Source organism: Heptranchias perlo, chromosome 13 (genome assembly GCF_035084215.1).
Source record: "Heptranchias perlo isolate sHepPer1 chromosome 13, sHepPer1.hap1, whole genome shotgun sequence".
Taxonomy (NCBI): Eukaryota; Metazoa; Chordata; class Chondrichthyes; order Hexanchiformes; family Hexanchidae; genus Heptranchias; species Heptranchias perlo.
In genome coordinates this window covers 49,052,444-49,072,244 of record NC_090337.1, presented here as the reverse complement: position 1 = coordinate 49,072,244, position 19,801 = coordinate 49,052,444, and the positions used below count along the sequence as shown (strand labels likewise).

The 19,801-nt window shown below is 42.9% G+C and overlaps 1 protein-coding gene across 2 annotated transcripts in view; it reads left to right on the top strand.

Moving 5' to 3' along the window:
* The window catches only part of nmnat3 (nicotinamide nucleotide adenylyltransferase 3), a 40,243-nt gene that overhangs the window by 14,605 nt on the left and 5,837 nt on the right, over positions 1–19,801 (top strand). For both annotated transcript variants that reach the window (XM_067995441.1, XM_067995442.1), the window contains exons 3-4: positions 77–260; positions 8,519–8,631. In XM_067995441.1, the coding sequence (XP_067851542.1) occupies positions 77–260; positions 8,519–8,631 (297 nt within the window). The remainder of the gene's footprint in view (positions 1–76; positions 261–8,518; positions 8,632–19,801) is intronic.

The following is a 19,801-nucleotide window of genomic DNA, read 5'->3' as shown; positions in this document are numbered from 1 at the left end:
CCAACTGATGCTGAATTTTGGGGACGAATTCAACATGTAGCTTAAATTCAAATTCTTGTACTTAATTTTATCATAGGACTGTATAAAGTTATCAAGGGCATCATTTCCCCGGTTAACGACCGTTATGGGAAGAAAGGATTGGTTGGAGCAAAGCATCGTGTTGCTATGGTTCAGTGTGCTCTGAAGACCTCAGACTGGATTACTGAGGACCCTTGGGAGAGTCAACAGGAACAATGGGCGGAGACTGTGATGGTGCTGAGGTAAAGCGCACAGCTAATCTGACACAAACAAAAGACATTGCTGCCCTAATCCGTTTTGGATCCGCGGTGCGCTTTCAGTTTACAGGATGAGTTACTGATCAATCTATAGGAAAATAGATTAGGAAATTGATGGATCACAGGTCTGAGATCTCGGAGAGTGGCAGCTGTGCTTCACAAACACAAACAATTTAGTTGAATTGGTTAATGACTTTACAATGATTATCAGTTCCAGCTTCCAGGATATGTTTTGACTGCTCCAGATTGCTCTATGTATTTTATGGCAGGACATATTTTAATTGCTATGAGGGGGAAACAAACACAAAGAAAAATGACAGACTCTCAAATTTATTTGCGAAGCTTTCAGCACAATATTGACTTTGAGATCTGCAGATATGTGACTGAGCAGAAGCCAACTGGCAGTGACTGAAACAGCAATTTTGCCACAACATTGAAAATACCAAGGGACGGTTGCTCTAATTCCAAATACACATTTGATTTGGGCAGGCATTGCTGGTATTTGTAACAGTTACTGCAATGTGTAGCAGTGATTGAAGACTGAGCAGCTGCTATCAGGGATGTTGTGGAATTTAGGATCTATCTGAGCTTGTCCTATTGTTTTAAGTATTCCAAAATCTAAACTCAATAATAATCTCAAATCACAATAAAGCCACCATATGAAATATTAATGTATAATAATTATTGGTAATATATTCCAGAATCTAGTTCCCCCGGTGACTTAGTTGGTAATACCACTGTGGTGTATGGTGCTGATCCATTTAGACCATAGAATCATAATAATTAGAATCATAGAATGATACACCACAGAAGGAGGCCATTGGGCCCATCGTGTCTGTGCCGGATGTTTGAAAGAGCTATCCAATTCGTTTCACTCCCCTACTCCTTCCCCACAGCCTTGCAATTTTCTCCCCCTTCAAGTATTTATCCAATTCCCTTTTGAAAGTTACTATTGAATCTGCTTCAACCACCCTTTCAGACAGCGCATTCCAGATCATAACAATTCTCTGCGTTAAAATCTTTTACAGCACAGTAGGAGTCCAGCAGGCCTGTGCCGATGTTAGCTCTGTAGAGCTTTCTACTCTAAACCTATTTCTCTCCCCTTTTATATTCATTTTCAAATACTAATCCGATTCCCTTTTAAACTGTCAGTAGTTACTTGTTACTAGCATTCCATGTTCTAATAACCCTCTGTGTGAAAAAAAATCTTCTAACTACCCCCTTTGTTCTTCTAGTTTAGTTGTTACTAATTCACAAGGGTGGAAACAATCTTTCACGATTTACCTTCTCATAACCTTTCATAATATTGAAAACCTCTATTAGATTCCCCATTTAACCTCCCTTGTTCCAGTGAAAAAGCTCCAAATTTTTGAGTCTTTCTTCATAACCATAACCTATCATTCCTTGTATCATTCTAACAAATCTGTCTATAGCTCCAACATACTTCCTATAATACAGTACACAGAACTGCAAGCAATACTCCCAACTCTGGCCTAACTAATGTCTTGTATAAATTCAAACTCACTTACTTGTTTTGTATTCAGTGCCCTAGATATAAAACCCAGATTCCCAGGTTTGATCCCTGGTCTGTTCCAAGTTAGTGGGGTGGCAGTACAGGCATAACAGTTGGCATCAGCACTTTTGCGCTAATGAAGTATAAATAAACTAGGGTTGCTGACATTTGACTGCAATGCAGTGACTCCTACTGGAAAGTGTTCACATGAGTATGAGGTGAGAACATGATCAGGCTTGGTTGTAATTTCCTGCACTATTGAAAAGCTTGACCACATTCACTGTTTAGGCTCACACGTGAAGACATCCACTTGGGCAAGGTAGCAGAGGGCTACTGCCACCCTGGGAGATGTATGCCGATGAGGATTGCCAATTTCTAAGAGAGGAGAGGAGGAAAAATTGTGAATTCTTTTGGCAGCCCCACCCTCTTTACTCATTTTCTGCCCTATTTAGGTCACTTCCCCTGGTATGTCCCATTCCAACACAGAGAAACCATGATCACAGTCTGTAATCAGACATTAGAAGATGCACAAAAACATCCTTGTGTTGTCTTCAATTTTTTGCATTCTATCCTGTGGTGAAAAAGTCCAACCTCTGCTCAGCATTTCTCATTTTCAGATCATTTTCAGGTTGGTAGGCTGTAACTAGTGGAGTGCCGCAAGGATTGGTGCTTGGGCCTCAGCTATTTACAATCTACATTAATGACTTAGATGAAGGGACCGAGTGTAATGTATCCAAGTTTGCTGACGATACAAAGCTAGGTGGGAAAGTAAGCTGTGAGGAGGATATAAAAGAGTCTGCAAAGGGATTATAGACAGATTAAGTGAGTGGGCAAGAAGGTGGCAGATGGAGTATAATGTGGGGAAATGTGAGGTTATTCACTTTGGTAGGAAGAATAGAAAAACACTTTTTTCAATGATGAGAAACTATTAAATGTTGGAGTTCAGAAAGATTTGGGTGTCCTTGTACACGAAGCACAGAAGGTTAACATGCAGGTACAGCAAGCAATTAGGAAGGCAAATGGTATATTGGCCTTTACTGCAAGAGGGTTGGAGTACAAGAGTAAGGAAGTCTTGCTACAATTGCACAGGGCTTTGGTGAGACCACACCTGGAGTACTGTGTACAGTTTTGGTCTCCTTACCTAAGGAAGGATATACTTGCCTTAGAGGCGGTTCAATAAAGGTTCACTAGATTGATTCCTGGGATGACAGGGTTATCCTATGAGGAGAGATTGAGTAGGATGGGCCTATACTCTCTGGAGTTTAGAAGAATGAGAGCTGATCTCATTGAAACATATAACATTCTGAGAGGACTTGACAGATTATATGCTGAGAGGCTGTTTCCCCTGGCTGGAGAGTCTAGAACTAGGGGGCATAGTCTCAGAATAAGGGGTCGGCCATTTAGGACTGAGATGAGGAGGAATTTCTTCATTCAGATGGTTGTGAATCTTTGGAATTCTCTACCCCAGAGGGCTATGGATGCTCAGTCGTTGAGTATATTCAAGGCTGAGATCGATTTTTGGACTCTAAGTGAACCGTGGGATATGGGAATTGGATGGGAAAGTGGAGTTGAGGTTGAAGATCAGCCATGATCGTATTGAATGGCGGAGCAGGCTCGAGGGGCTGTATGTCCTGCTCCTGCTCCTATTTCTTGTATGCTGATGTTCTCATTCATTGGCTGCAAAGCACTTTGGGATGTCCTGAGGTTGTGAAAGGCATTATATAAATCCAAGTTTTTTTTTTCCTTCCTTCTCTCCTTTCCTTCTCTCTTTTCCTTCCTTCCTTCTCTCCTTTCCTTCTCTCTTTTCCTTCCTTCCTTCTCTCCTTTCCTTCCTTTCTTTCTACACACCCTACCAGCATGGAAAATCACCATCTAAATCTGGCAGAATATTAGAATTATGAAGGAACCTCTGACCTTCTCGGTTCATTACAATGACACTATTCCACAAGGGCACCTCAAGCTGTAACTGATATTTAACAGTTTTTTCAAAAGGAACAATTAATTACATTCAAGTATTTGCAGGAGCGTGGTAATGAGCACTTGTGAAATAAGAATTCTCTCCGCTCTGTATCAGTGCCCTCTGTACCATGATAGAACAGAACTGTAGTAGTTGCAACATTGGTAAAAACTTGACTACTATCAGTGGAGAGCACTTCCCCCACAGTAAGTGAACCCTTCCAGCTTTGCTACAGTTCTCATTTGTATGTTAACTGTTATGATACAACTGTGACACTACCGTGTTGGGTTGAATCACAAACTGATTGTGGGAGAAATACGGTGTACTATATTAGGGCTAAAATTCAACACTGCATTCCCCACAATATCAAAATGTTTAATGGTTTGCTTGTCGACTTTCTAGCTATTAGGTAACGTACTGAAAAGCTTAGTAAACTAATTTTTCCAGATTCTGGTATTGGTTCAGACTCCAGATTGGAATCCTGCCCTTTCAGCGAGCTGATAAATGGGGCTCGAATTTAGCAGGCCTGCGGGTTCCCAGCGGGTGGTCCTCCGGGAGCGTGGTCAACACGCTCGGCGAAATTAGTGGGTTGCCCACGCGATCGTAGCAGGCAACCCACTAATAGGAATCAATTACCTGCTCCTCCGGGGTCCACGGCGCTGGCCTGCGCGTCGGTCGGGCTGCGCATGCGCAGTACGATCTGTCAGCTGGAGGCTCTCTAGTTAAAGGGGCAGTCCTCCACTGACAGATGCTGCAACCAATGGAACAAATTGCAGCATGGAGCAGCCCAGGGGGAAGGCTGCTCCCAGTTTAATGATGCCTCACCCCAGGTATCATCAGATGGGGTGAGGAGGAGGGGGAGGACACAGATCTTCCCCCCGGCGGGCGGGAGGAAGCGGCCTGCCTCTGCCACCAAGAAGGCCTGGTTCGATGTGGCAGAGGGGGTCACCTGCGCCACCAACATATGGCCCACCTGCTTACAGTGCAGGAGGCGCTGCAATGACCGCAGTAGGTCAGCCGCAGTGAGAACATGAAGTCTTTCCCCTACACTCCGTCTGCCACAACACTGCCCCCACCCCACATCTCCTTCGGCACCGCCAACACTATTCTGTCACATCACCCTTCATACCCACTCAAACCCCATCCTCATCTTACCTCCACCTACTCACCTCGCCAGTACTCATCCTGCCACTAACACGCGACCCAATCCTCATACAATCTCATTGCTCCATCCCATACTCACCCTCCCGTGCATCTCCCTCACGGCCAGCCTCACTCAACCTGCCACCACCTGTGCTGCAGCCACAGGGCATGCATCACATATGTGCAGTAGGCAGCGTAAGGCAAACGTGTCGTCAGCATGAAGGGGGTGCACAAGGGTGTCTGAGGGTTTGTCATGGGTGTTACCTATATTGAATTTCAGAGCAACAGCACACATTATATTGACACCACCACTGCCATGTCTCCGCGAATCCTGTCCGTTGTGTCCAATAATGGCCGCTCCTGGGTATCACTATGAGGACCCACCACTGATGCCACCCATCGTGTTACTGCAGAGTAGGTGCAGGTGTATTTGCAGGGCTCGTCCGCGCAGACGACTGAGAGACATCGGCGGTGTAGCCGGCTGCACCCTGGAAGGATGCGGAGGAGAAGGTGTGGAGGGCAGTGGTGACTTTGCCAGCGACAGGTAAGCAGTTGGTGCTGGGGCCAGCCAGGAGCAGCTCGGCATGAAAGAGGCTGCAGATCTCCGCGACTACATGTCGAGCGAATCTGCGCCTCCCTGTGCACTGCTGCTCGGAGAGGTCCGGGGAGCTGCGCCTCGGTCTGCGGACCCTGTGGCGAGGGTAGTGCCCTCTGCGATGCGTCTCTCTCTGCGGTAGCCCTCCCTCCTGCTGTGCAGGTGGGCGTGCAACAACACTGTGTTGGGGGGATCCACGTCTCTGCGGCGGACGGCGTGGACTGCGAGGCTGCTGGGGCTGGTCATGCTCTTCGTCCTCCGAGGGTGTCCACACACCACCCATCTGGCAGGTGTTGGTCTGAGGGGTTGTGCAGGGTAGGTGGGTGGTTCCTCGGACTGGGGCTGCAGTTTCGTGTCGGTCTGTCCTCTGGCTTGGCGGGGGGTGGTGGAGGGCAGGGGTTGCCCTATGTGACGCGGTGGCCTCCTGCGTGGGTGAGGGCTCTCCCCCGTGGAGCGCACCTTGGCACCTGCCACAGGCTGCTGGCTGCAACACGCCTGGTTGAGGAGGGACTGTTTCCCCCAGTGTGGGAAACTCACTGCCTTGAACCAAAAATCCCACACTTCCTCTTTTGACAGCTGCTTCAGCTCATTAACTGACCACAACGAGCAAGGTAAGTACTCTCAAGTGGAACCCCGCTGGCTTTAATTGCCTGCGGGATTCCCACCAGCGGGGCTTGCGCGCGCAGCCCCGCACGTCAGCGCGGTACCCGGAAGTGGCCGGGATTTCGTCGCGATCCGGTCACGTGACCGGATATCGGGATTTTCGGGGCCACCCCGCTGGGAACCCGCCGGAAACACGATCCCAAAATCGAGCCCATGCAGTTGCACGTGTCCAGTGATTATATTTCATGAGCTGCTTTTGTCATTCGAATGGCCAAACCGGAGCTGTGGAACCAATTTTTGTTCCAAACCCAAATTAAATTTTTTTTATTGGTTCAGGGGTTCAAAGAATTGCTGAATTAGCATTAAGCAGGAAAGCTCCTGGGCAGGCTTATTCTAGTCTCCCTGACACACGGAGCAATTCAAATAAATAGTGACAGGAGCATTGTGACTGAGGGTCTGAATAATCAATCATGTGCAGCATTGTGATACCCATCAGATCCTTTGCTTCGACACTGCAGCGAGAGTACAAGCCGTTCAAAAGGAAATCTTTTGGAGCCAAATGGAAATGCAATTGGCTCCATAGTTAGTCGAGGGCATGAGTCCAGTCGTGGCTTTGTTCCACTCGTGGCTCTATTTGCAAACCAGAACATTTTTCTGAGAGCAATTCGAGGTTAAATCCAGAAAGCTGTAGAGGAAAACAAATTGTATTGATAAATATTATTGAAACTGTACAATACAGTACCTAAAATTATTAGAAAACGGAACTACCTACAGTGCCAAGTTTTGTTTGATAACGTTCCTGTCTGATTTCCTTTGCGTCTCCATTGGCGGCCATGCCTTCAGCTGCCTATGCCGTAAGCTCTGGAATTCCCTCTCTAAACCTCTCCATCTCTCTACCTCTCTCTCCTCCTTTAAGACCTCCTTAAAACCTACCTCTTTGACCAAGCTTTTGGTCACCTGTCCTAATATCACCTTATGTAGCTTGGTGTCAGATTTTGTCTGATAACGCTCCTGTGAAGCTCCTTATGTAAAATTTCCCATTTAACCAGCATCTATGTGCTGAAGTTAGTAAAGTACTAATTAAAACCTGAAGTGGGATGTTTTACTATGTTAAAGGCACTATATAAATGCAAGTTGTTATATGGTAAATTAGATGCCGTCATTTATGTACATCTGATCCGCAGGTGAAATTCTCCTGTTTATAAACAGGCTGATTTAGATTACGGTATAACATTTGAAGGTTCTCAAACACACTACATAAAAAAGAACTTTCCCAATTATCATACATGAACTCATGAAATATTTAGGTTTATTTTTAAGCTAGCCATGCAGGAGCATATGAACAATATGACAGAACATTTACATAGACAGACTACAAAAGAAAATAAAGCTTGGCTATTGGATGGGGGAAAGGAGAATTAATAAGTCCTACTTGGATATTTTGTTATTGTTAATGGAATGTGGGACAATGAATCGATTTTGTTTCATAATAGTACAGACATGTAAACCTACTTGCGTACTCACATAGAAATAAAGCTCACTGAGGGACTGTCGAGCTTGTAACATAACTGGCTAAACTTTCAGCACAGTAATTAATTTTTATGTTGCAGGAACATTAAGGTGATTGCCACTAGAGGGCATCGTGCAATTAGGGTGAGAGAAAGAGAAGTGAAGGCAGCCATGTTTAGAGAATAAAGCAGGTTGAGCCTTTCCAAAGGCTTTCAGAGTTTTGTACCCTTTTTCTGCCACTTCCCTTTAATTATCCCATTCCCTTTAAATGGGAATTACAAGGAATTTTCCTCTCGCAACCACTAGTGCCCCTCCATAGACCTGTCTGAGTCTGCGCTTGGTACTGTTAATAATTACATACATAGTTTTACACTGAAGAATTGAGTGCTGTTTACACTTGACTTTTCAGGTCAGATTTGCCCCAGTCGTTAGATCTGTAGTCAATAATCAACCCCAATGCCTCTTTAATATCTTTATGACATCCCAACAACTTGTTGTATTGTCAGGGTCACCATTCTGCTGTAAAGTCATTGTTGTACTATTCCCTGGTTTCAGATGCACATTAAATTGTGTAAAATCAACATACTAAGTTAAGTATTTTTACAGTAAATGAGGCTGAAGTAAGTATTTATCTTAAGGATATCTGCTTCTAAAGTGCTTACTCTGAACAAGGAGGTCAAGGGAACAGGCTGCACTTGAGAAACATGAAAGAAAATTAGTTACTGCTTATGTAAAATTTCCCATTTAACCAGCATCTATGTGCTGAAGTTAGTAAAGTACTAATTAAAACCTGAAGTGATCCCTTGTGCTCTTTGCTGAGATTCTGTTTGGTATTAATTGAAAGCAGGACCAAATCTCCTTATGCATCTTTGATAGGATTATTGTAAACAGAGGCCTCGCTGAATTCCTCTCTTTCTTTGCAGGCACCATTACAATGCGTTGCTTCATCAGCATCAAATTATTAATGGAACATCTCTTGAAAGCACCAATACACTGAAACAGGAGCATCAGGTAGATTCATCCAAAGCTCAGCCAGGTGTGTACATTCAGGAATTTTCGATTTCCAGAAACTTGTTTATTTTTTTCAATGTTTTTGGATTCCTCTTGCTCTTTTTTTTTCTCACTGATTTTCTCCTCCCACCCACTCGCCTTCTTGAAAGTGTTGATCCTTCTTGAGTTATGGATCTGCAGGCACAAGTCTCTCTTAGATACTTCACCTGAGTGGCCATTATTCACATGTGAGCCTTGACGATGAGTGTTGGCAGGCTATTCTACTGTGGGGGCATCACAACCAAGGTCGATGCTCCTCACTCAACATCCATGTGGGCACTTCCAGCAGGGTTTATTGGACAAGGATAAGGAGTGAGAACCCTGGCCAATCTTTCTCCCCTCTCTCTAAAAGTCTAACAAGAAGACCGGCAGTGTGCGATGCTAATTATCATGCTACTACTACCACCCCAGCTAATATCAGCTGACTGAGCACAGACCAGGGATCAAACTGGGGACTTTCCTGGTCTGAATGGCTCAGCTGGGTAAACCAGCGGAGCCAATGAGGGAATTTTTATTTTTCTAAAAAAAAGCCTTTTTTGTTTAAAGGAAGTTTGTGGCTGACTTCCCAATTGGCATTAGCATTTTTCAGAGGCTAGGACATCTAAACCATAAAGACTGTGCCCGTCACTCTCCCCATTAGGTACCAGTGGCTCACTAATTTAAACAATTGAAACATTTACGAGATTAATATGGATAAAAACACCAATAAATTCCAAGTGCTAGAAAGTACCATGGCATTTCTGGGGAAACATTCTGAAATAAAACTGTTGACAAATTCTCAACACAGTAGTACTATACATAAACCTTTTCACATTAAACAGCTTCCGAGTACGCATGGGCCCAAATTTTGCTGTAGCTGGTCAACGAACGCCACCGTCATTAGACTTGCCCTTGCCTGTTTAATTTCCATAGGATTTTGCACTGGAAGTTGCGGTAAGTGAGAGATGCCAACCGTGCGGCGCCCTCTACAAGGCATCTGGAATCTGTGTGAAGAGGGCAAGCAACTGTGTATCTCCTTAATCATTAGATTGAAGGGTTATTAAATGAACAACGCAGAGCCTGAACAAGGAAGTGTAAGTTAGAATAGTGAATTCAATATAAAATCAGGTACAGAAAGAGAATGAAGAGAGGGAAAGAAAGATTGGATTAAGAGAGAGAGACAAATAAAAGGTAAAATAAAATTTTTAATTAACATTTTTAAAAAAAAATCTCCAACAACAATGAAAAGCTGAAGGAATAAGACTCCACACTTGTAATAGTTAATTTTCAGAGAGGTTGATTGGCAGTAATTAACATTTATCACGCTGCTAAAAAGGATATCTAGACTGAAATGGACAAGCCCTAACCTTCGGTGGCGAGTTTAATTTGTATCTACGATGCAAGTACAGGAACTTCATGACATTCAGTGCATTTGAATGGTGAGTCACATGGCGAGATGCTGGTTCCGTGAAGCTAACGGTAGAGCCGCGCATTTTGGACAGCAACTTCTAGATTTTCGCTTTTAACTGCCTGTAGTTGCTGTGTGATTTGCGCATAAATAACGGTGAGCGCCGTTAGCCTCGTCGTTGTTTTGACAGCAAATTCTGAGCCAAATTATGTTTTTATTAAGGCTTGCATTCATATCCACTTCAGAAATGTCTAAGTCTAATGCGACTGAGAAACTTTCATGTTTTTTCCTCTCTGCAAGAAATGAAATGTTTAAATCTGCAATTTAAGTTATAAGAAGCCATGTTTCATTGCACTTTTGATATAACTACATTTTTTTCACAAGTGGTAGACCTATATTTATGCCTGTTTTTGAGTTGTCAGCTTCTTTGGCCTGCTGCATCAGTTTATTTCAAGCTATTGGTCAGCATTTGCTAGTTTTCCAGGTTGGCATGTATACGCACGTACAATGCATTGTTCCACAGCTTCCAAAATTCAGGTTTCAACCATATACATTACCCACCAAACTTCTCCTAAGGAAGTCCAGGGAGCAATTGGGGAATCGAGATTTTCCAGCAAGACTGCTGCTTCCTGTGTTCCTGGGATCCTTTAACAACCCATCTTACAGAGAATGTTCCATAATAACAAGTAAATAAATTTAGAAATGTGCCTCATTAATGTTTCAATAAAAAATTCTCAGTGTGTGGTTATAAGAGAAACTCACAAAGAACAATTTGCACATTGATCTGGTTCAGTATTTGCTTTCCCACCTGAAAATATTTTCTGTTTGTTGATGATGAACCTCTTAAACAATGATATTTAACAACCAGGTCAGAGAAGTAAAGTGAATATTATCACACAAGGCTCTGTTTTGGTCAACCCACAAGATCTCCACTTTCCATAAGTTAACTTATGAATTATTTGGATATTTTTTCCCCTATGAAAACTGTCCTTTTTTTAAAAATGGAATGGTGGGATTCAGGGCTACAATCCATGTTCTGCATTATCATGGGTTTATTACGTTTTACACCTCACCTGATTTCTTTTCCCATTAGGGTGTAAATGGGCGACCGATTCACTCTCACCTGTTTTTCACTCAGTAATAAAAGTTAGAATTAACTCCTTGGAAATTACGTTAATTCAACTGCCTTATTGTTAATGAAGCCTCTTATTGAAGCACCCTCATGTGGAAATCACAGTATTTCCCGTTGTCTGTTGGGTGTCTGATTAAGCTTGCCATAAAGTGGTTGACTCAGAAACTATGTCAATATACAAGATTAGATTGCATAGGTGGATGAAGTAAAAGGGGTTGAAGGGAATAGGGTGGGTGAGTGTGATTAGAACTATTTACTCACATGGCGGATAAATGCAGACACAGACGAGTTGGGCTGAATGGCCTGTTTCTGCATTGCAGCTTTTATATATTTCGACACCTTATTTGCAGCACAACAAGCGCATAAATGTTTTTCAAGGATCTAATTTTGACACCTTTTTCAACTACCTTCTTTTTGGCATTAGTGTCAGCCGTGGCTAAGTGGTAGCACTCTCACCTCTGAGTCAGAAAGTGCCACTTCAGAGACTTGAACACATAATTTAGCCTGACATTTCAGTGCCTTACTGAGGGAGTGCTGCACCATTGGAGGTGCAATAATTAGGATGAGATGTTAAATCAAGGCCCCGTCTGCCCTCTCAGATGGACGTAAAAGATCCCATGACACTATTTTCAGATGTCTTCTGGTGTCATGGCCAATATTTATCCCTCAAAGAATATCAGTAAAACAGATTATCTCCTAATTTATTTTATTGCTGTTTGTGAGACTTCGCTACACAAAAGTTGTTTGCTGCGGTTCCCTATGTTACAACAGCAGTGACACTTTTTAAAAGTACTTCATTGACCATGAAACACTTTGGGACATCCTGTGGTCATGAAAGGCACTATATAAATGCAAATTCTTTCTTTCTTAGTTTCTTTCTTTATTACCGAGAGTGACCTCTATGAAAAATCCAGCTGATTATTTCTAATTCTTTAATAAATTTATAAATGAAAATAGATTTAGAGACTTTTAATTTTACATTTTTTACACTCTCTGGAATGTAATGTTTTGTGTCTCATTCCCTTACTGTAGACAAGTAAGTATGTCAGTATAACTTTTAATAGAACTCTGAAGGCCCTGAAAAAGAAACATTGACAAGTTTTTGCCTTTTTGGGAGGTGAAATTTTACACTTATCAAGGACAAGGATGTCAGAATGGAACAGTTTTCTATATTTAACACTCAGTCTCAGCATCAAGCGCTCCTAAGTCAGGTGTAGCATGGGACAGATACAAACTACAGCTCCCTTTTTACTCTTTGCCAACAGTCTTCCTTAATTAGTCTCAGAAGAGCAGACTGTACTGCCACGAGTGAGAATTCTATTTTCCATGCCATGCATTCCTTTGATCTATGAGTGACATTGTTAATTAAGGTTCAAAAGCACCAGAATTTGGCTTTCCCTTGGTTTAATATGTACTGTACTAAAAATTCAGATGAATTGAGTGAATTCCTGCAGCAGTCCCCACTCTTAACAGCACTGATAACAAAGACAAGCTCCAGCAAACAACCATACTGAGCTCTGTTCAATTCATTTTTAATTATTTAAACTGTGTTCTAGTTTTACTGCCTGTTCAATTTACCAGCCCATTTTTAAATTTCCATCTACCCATTAGGACCTTTCTACCCATATGCAGTCTATTTAATGATGTAAGATATATTGTAGTATTAGTTAAAACATAAAAGTTACTAAAATCTGAAATCAGTTCAGTTCCTAGCTCCCTTTCCCCCGTTTCATGATCAGCCCAGCAGCTAAAAATTTTACTTACTTCCCAAGTGTCTTGGATTATTTTGTCCACTTAAATAGCTAGCGGCCCTAATCCTCGCTTCAAACCCAGTCCAAAGAAATACATAGCCCATTTACAGAGTAGCTATTGCTTGAGAAATGAAACGTTTTCAATAAATAATGAAGAATAATAAATAATTCAATACCGACTAATCTCTCTACTGTTCTAGTGTCCTCTAAGTCTAAATTTATCATGCAGTGGATCTTCACGCATACTGTGCACTCACCAATTAGTCACCCGACGATCACTTAACCTTCAGCTGATCGCCCTGACAATTTTACAGGAGCTCAGACTATTTTCTATTGACCGACACAGACTCACATTCAGGGAAATGTTTAACTCTTCCCCTGTTGCAAAGGTGATCAAAACCTTTCAGGGATTTATGGAATGATTAGCATGTGAAAAGATTAACATTTTAGCACAGAACTGCAACTGAAGATGGAATTTGTTTTTGGTTTATGAATGATATATATATATATAATATATAATGACAGTTACCTAAAAATCATTGACAAAAATAAATAAAACTGTGGCTTGGGCTCAGTGATCAAGCTAGAAGAGAAATGAGAAGTCAGATACTAGCCACTAGGCTAACGAGGGTGCAAACGAGGAGATTTGCACACTGCAATCCCAAGCAGAAAGTAAAGGCTAGCCCAATAACAGAGACACTCAGATATCCAACTGGATTTGTGATGATGGAACAAATCCTAGGGTACAATTTTGCAAGATTATCAACAACAACAATATCTTGCATTTCTACATCTTTAAAGTAGTAAAATGCCCCAAGGCACTTCATATGAGCGTAATCAGATATCAATTGACACTGAGCCAAAGAAGGAGACATGAGGACAGGTGACCGAAAGCTAGCTTTAAAGGAGGAGCAAGGCGGAGAGGCTTAGGGAGGATATTTCAGAGTTTAGGATCTAGACGGCTGAGGGAATGGCCGCCAATGGTGAGGCAAAGGAAGTGGGGGATGCACAAGAGGCCAGAGTTGGAGGAACACAGAGTTGTAGGGTTGGAGGAGGTTATTGCGATAAGGAGTGGAGAGGCCATGGAGGGATCTAAACACGATATAGTCTCCTAATAATATTACTTGATTTTATCGTGTTCAAATCCCTCCATGGCCTCGCCCCTCCCTATCTCATTAACCTCCTCTAGCCCTACAAACCTAATTCTAATATAATCTCCTAATTTACCTTGATTTTATTAGGATTAGGCAGTATTCAGTATCACTAGTACATTCTGACAGACTTTGGGCTCGATATTAGCACCCGCTATCGGTTGCATTCCTGGCGGGGGGCTCTGAAAATCGGGGAATCCCGGAGCGGGTCAGGAGCCCGGCTCCAACCCGCCCACTTCCGGGTTCCCCACAGACGCGCTGACGTGCTCGCGCAGCCCCCGCATGTGGGACTCCCGCAGGCAATTAAAGCCGGCGGGGTGCCACTTAACAGTATTCATTGTGGTATTTCAGGTCGTTAACAGACCTGACTAAGGGAATATTTCAGGAGGGGTGAGATTTTACAAACAACTGGGACTGTTTCCCGTACTGGGGGAAACACTCCCAGTTGAAATGGACGTGTTGCAGCCATCAGCCTGTGGCAGCTGCAAATGTCCATTTGACAGGTGTGGGGGGCGGGGGGAGACCCTCACTCATTGCAGGAGGCCACTCTGTCACTTTGGACAAAGTTTGGCCTCCACCACCCTCCTCCTAACAATCAAATTCACCAACTTGCACACTTACCCCGGAGTCCAGACACATGTACCTACCTTGCGGACCCCGTCAGATGTACATCTTCCAGATGGGGGCCGCCGTAGCTGCAGTCGTGACCTCCTCGGAGGGCGAACAGCATCACCAGCCTCGCCGGCCACCTCTGACACGTGGAGCTCCACAACACAGTGCTGTGACACATCCACCTGCACAGCAGGAGGGAGGGCTACCGCAGAGAGAGATGCGTTGCAGAGGGCACTACCCTCGCCACAGGGTCCACAGACCGAGGCTCAGCTTCCTGGACCTCTCTGAGCAGCAGTGCACACGGAGGCTCAGAGTCACTCGACATGTAGTCGTGGACATCTGTAGCCTCCTTCATGCCGAGCTCCTCCCGGCTGGCCCGGGCACCATCTTCTTACCTGTCGCTGTCAAAGTCACCACTGCCCTCAACAACGTCTCCTCCGCATCCTTCCAGGGTGCCACCGGGGACATCGCCGACGTCTCTCAGTCGTCTGCACAAAAGAGCCCTGCAAATACACCTACACCCACTCTGCAGTGACACAATGGGTGGCATCAGGTGTGGGTCTTCATTGTGATCCTCAGGAAAGGGCATTATTGCACAAACCAGACAAGATTCGCAAAGATGTGGCAGTAGTGATGCCAATATATGTGATGTGAGTTGATCAGAAATTAAATATAAGTAAAAACCATGACAAACCCTCAAAACCCTTGTGCATCCCCTTCATGCTCATGACACGTTTGCCTTACGTTGCCTACTGCACATATGTGATGCATGCCCTGTGGCTGCAGCACAGGTAGTGGCAGGTTGAGTGAGGCTGACCGTGAAAGAGATGCATGAGAGGGTGAGTATGAGATGGAGCCATGAGATTGTATGAGGATTGGGTTGAGTGGTAGTGGCGGGATGAGTACTGGCGAGGTGAGTAAGTGCAGGTAAGATGAGGATGAGCTTTGGGTGGGTGTGAGGAGTGATGTGATAGAGTAGTGTTGGCTGTGCAGAAGGAGGTGTGGGGTGGGGGCTGTGATGTGGCAGACGGAGTGTAGGGGAATGAGTAAGTGTACTCACTTTGGCTGACCTACTCAGGTCATTGCAGCGCCTCCTGCACTGTATGCAGGTGGGCGATATGTTGGTGGTGCAGGTGACCTCTGCCAACTTGAGCCAGGCCTTGGTGGCAGAGGCAGGCCGCTTCTCCCGCCCGCCGGGGGGAAGATCTCTGTCCTTCCCCCTCCTCCTCACCCCATCCAATGATACCTGGAGTGAGGCATCATTAAACCTGGGAGCAGCCTTCCCCCTGGGCTGCTCCATGCTGTCATTTTTCCTATTTGTTGCAGCATCAGTCAGTGGAGGACTGCCCCTTTAAATAGAGCTCCTCCAGCTGACAGACCTTACTGCGCATGCGCAGTCCGCCCGACGCACAGCTCAGCAGTGGGGAGCCTTGAAGAACAGGTAAGTGGATCCAATTAGGCTGCGATCACGCGCGGGGCAGACTGATTTCACCGGGCGCGTTACCCACGCGCCCAATCACCCCCCGCTGTGAACCCACCGCCCTGGTAATATCGAGCTCTTTGTATCTAAATCTTGAAGGCAACAATAATTAATTGTCATTGAAAAAATTCTTTAAAGTGGTATAATGAATATCTGTATGAGTACAATTCTTCAGTCACACTATATTGCGTATGCTTACAAATGGCAGTCAACTGGGAAGTATAAATAATTCTGCTCGGCAATGATTTGAATTGTAGGTAACAGAAGCCGCTGATTTTCCTCCCTCAAAAATTTCTATTTTATCACTGTTTATTCTCATGCCAAAGTTACTTACAATCCACCTTTTCCTCCTTTGTTTCTTTTCATTGATTCACTGAAGGGTGCACTGTTTCCTGTGTATCTGTAATAGTGCCCCAAAATATTGTTTTGACGATTCTTGCCCTCGCTTTGAAATTCCTCTAATGCTTCACCCCAGACTATCTCCTTCGGCCATATGTCTCCATGTACACTCTCTGCTCTTCCAACCCCAGTCCACTCTTGTTCCCCGCACCCACCACTGCACCATGGGCAGCTGCTCTTTAAAGTATTTTGCTCTTAACCTCTTATACTCCCCAAATCGCTTCTCATTGGCGCCTCTAAAAATCATATTCTTTGACCATGTTTTCAGCTACACCCTAACTCTATTTATGTTTATTTCCCTTTCCCTCCCTCTCTGACATCTACTCTTGTCTTCTGTACTAGAAAGCACTTCAAGACCTCTTTCTGTACATAAGGACTGTTGTAGAAATGTAAATTGTTTTAGTTCTTGTGTTAAACAACTGGGGTTGGCTTGAAAACTCGCCATAGATTTCACGAATGTAAAATGCAAATCTGGCAATTATTTTGATTTATTTTGGTCACTTTGAAAATGCCGGACTTCCTCAATGCAATTATCTCTTCCAGTGTTTTCATTTTGACCTCAGCTCTTTGGTCCCCAATTTTGGCTGCTAGTGGTGGCTCTGTTCTGATGAGGCAACAGAACAGCAGATACACCAGAACTTTATTTAAGGGATAAGAATCACACTCTCAAGTTATTTTAAAATAACATTGAGAACAGAATTAATTAAATGTAACATTTTTTTCTAAAATTTCATTAAGGCCGTAGCATATATTACAGCTTCCATCAGCTTAGAAATAGTAGGGCATAAATTCATCTTAAAGGTAGCGCAAAACGGGCGATAGCAATTCGGCAGCCTGTTTTGCACACTCCCCGATTTTCTTTTTCATTGAAGTCTTAAATTTCCGTCTCTGAAAGTCGTTTCTGTTTGCGTTTCATTTATGACTGTTACTATTTCCCCCATTTTGTTCTAGTTTTCTTCCTAAGAATGCCTCATAGCAACCATAGCTATTAGGACTGAGGTAGTCTGGCCACCATCAATGGCATACCACAATTGCCCAGCAAGAGGCATGTCTCTACAGCATAATAACTCATTTTATCTCTGTCTCTCTGTCTCTGGTCACTGGGTACATTCAGTTCTTTAAATTTCTATCAAGGCCCTTTTATGTTGAAAAATACCATTTTTACCTTGTCTTTAGAACTTGACTATCTTGGGTTCAGTTGCTCCAAAATATTTCTCGTGATGGGTGTTGCTCACTATCATATACATAATTAGGTGATAGCCACTTTCCATTGTTTGTGTAGCAGTTCTCATAGTGGTTATACTGTTGGCAGGCTTTCATATTTTTATTAATTTCTGCTATTATTCTGTGTGTATTTTGGGTCATTTTTGGTTGCGCTACTTTCCGGTGAGGGTGGAGGTTCAGTACTTTCTGTGAAATATTTTTAGTTTTACCCTTTTCACTAGACTGGCTGCATTTAGTCAAAGCAGGTGTGGATTGGTAGCCTTTAACTCTGGTGCAAATAATGACACTGTGTATTTTCTTTCTATTACTTAAGAAGAAGCTCAGAAACATAATCCAAAGTTATTAAAAATAACATTGTAGAAATTATTATGAAATAATCAAATCAAAGAATGCATTTTTTTCCAGCAGTGGCAAATAAACATTGATTTCAACATTTTTGGACTGAGTTGGGGTGATTGAGGTTTATCGGTTTAACCCAGAGATGAAAAAGCCTAACGATTGGGAATGAGGCAGAGGATTTGCATTGATCGTGACTCTTGAAAATTAGATTACCTCACTGAGAATACTGATTTGCAGATTCTGTGTGTGGTGGGCGAGTAACAGGAAAAGGATTGAATTCTTTCTCACTCACTCACTCCACTTCTGCGAATCCAATAAATGTAGTTTGAACTGGATCTAGAGGAGCCCAGAGAGAACCAGGCTGTGGATCTGCCATTCAGCAGAAATGGGGCTTGAGAATATGTATAATCTATTGGGCAAAGCATGGCCGTGTGAAAAGTAAATTGCCTACCAGACCATATGTTTCTGTGTTAAAGTGCTTTGATTTCTATGCTCATGTTCTATACGTCATTGAAGTCTGTGAAAAGGATTATGTTGAACATGAATGGGAAACATCTACCAGAGTTCACCTGTTACACGTACTGCGCACCATTAATGAATAATTTAACAGTCAGATGTGTTGCGTGTGTAACTTGGCTATAGTTTTGAAGGAAATTTATATTTTTTTAGAATAGAGAACCCTGTCAGCAATTTAGGATCCATCCTTAGATTGACATGGGCTTCTCTTTGTCTTTTTGTGACTGTATACTCAATGTTTGCTGTTGACAGGGTGAAGTAGGTGGAAAGCTGCAATGAAAAAGATTGCTTTCCTTTTGCCTATTTTATATCAAAACTTCACATTGTCAGTGGTCATTGAGCTCTAGGTTGAAAAATCTAACACAATCACACCCACACTAATGCACTTTCAAGGTTTTTACCATTTTGTTAGGTGTGGCTTATTGGTCTCACACTTTCTTCGATGTACAGAAATATAAACTGTTGCTAATGGTATTGTGCTGTGAATGTCACCGAACCACTCAGTTGGTATAAATTCTGTCTGTTTAGCTGGAGTAAGAGGGATTTAAACACCTTTTGTTCAGAGTGCAGACTTCTAAATGCTTAATGAACAATATTTCCCTCATCATTAACCATTTGTTTTTCATGACCTTGTGTTTTTTTGTAAGAGGTTTTGTGACAGGGTCTTGATGTGCAATCTTTAAATCAGACCAGGAAAACCACTTGTGATAACAAGGAGAATGTAATGAAAAATTGTAAACATAATTTCCCTGTATGTGTTAATCATGTTTCAAATTAATAAGATTTGCTATCAATGTGGGAACAGGTAAATCAATTTCTACATAAAGTCTCCAACAAGTCTTGTGTCACAATAAATCAAATGTGTATTTTGTGAAATTAGAATGAAAGATGTGTTCCCACTGTATGCTCACAATCTAAGTCACTGAAATCTAATCTGAAGAAGATGACTTTTTGAACATTAGCAGTTTTTACAATGTACAGGATAAAGTGCTTTATGAAGCATAGGTGACAATAACCGCACAATCTAATTCATTATGTTACATATATGTTATGAACAGTAAAAGTAGACTAAACATATCGCAGTGTTCTTTAATGAAATCGCTACTGAGCTTGTGATTATCCCTCATTAGAATGGTCATGAGAAGACTCTTTCACTGGGTCATTA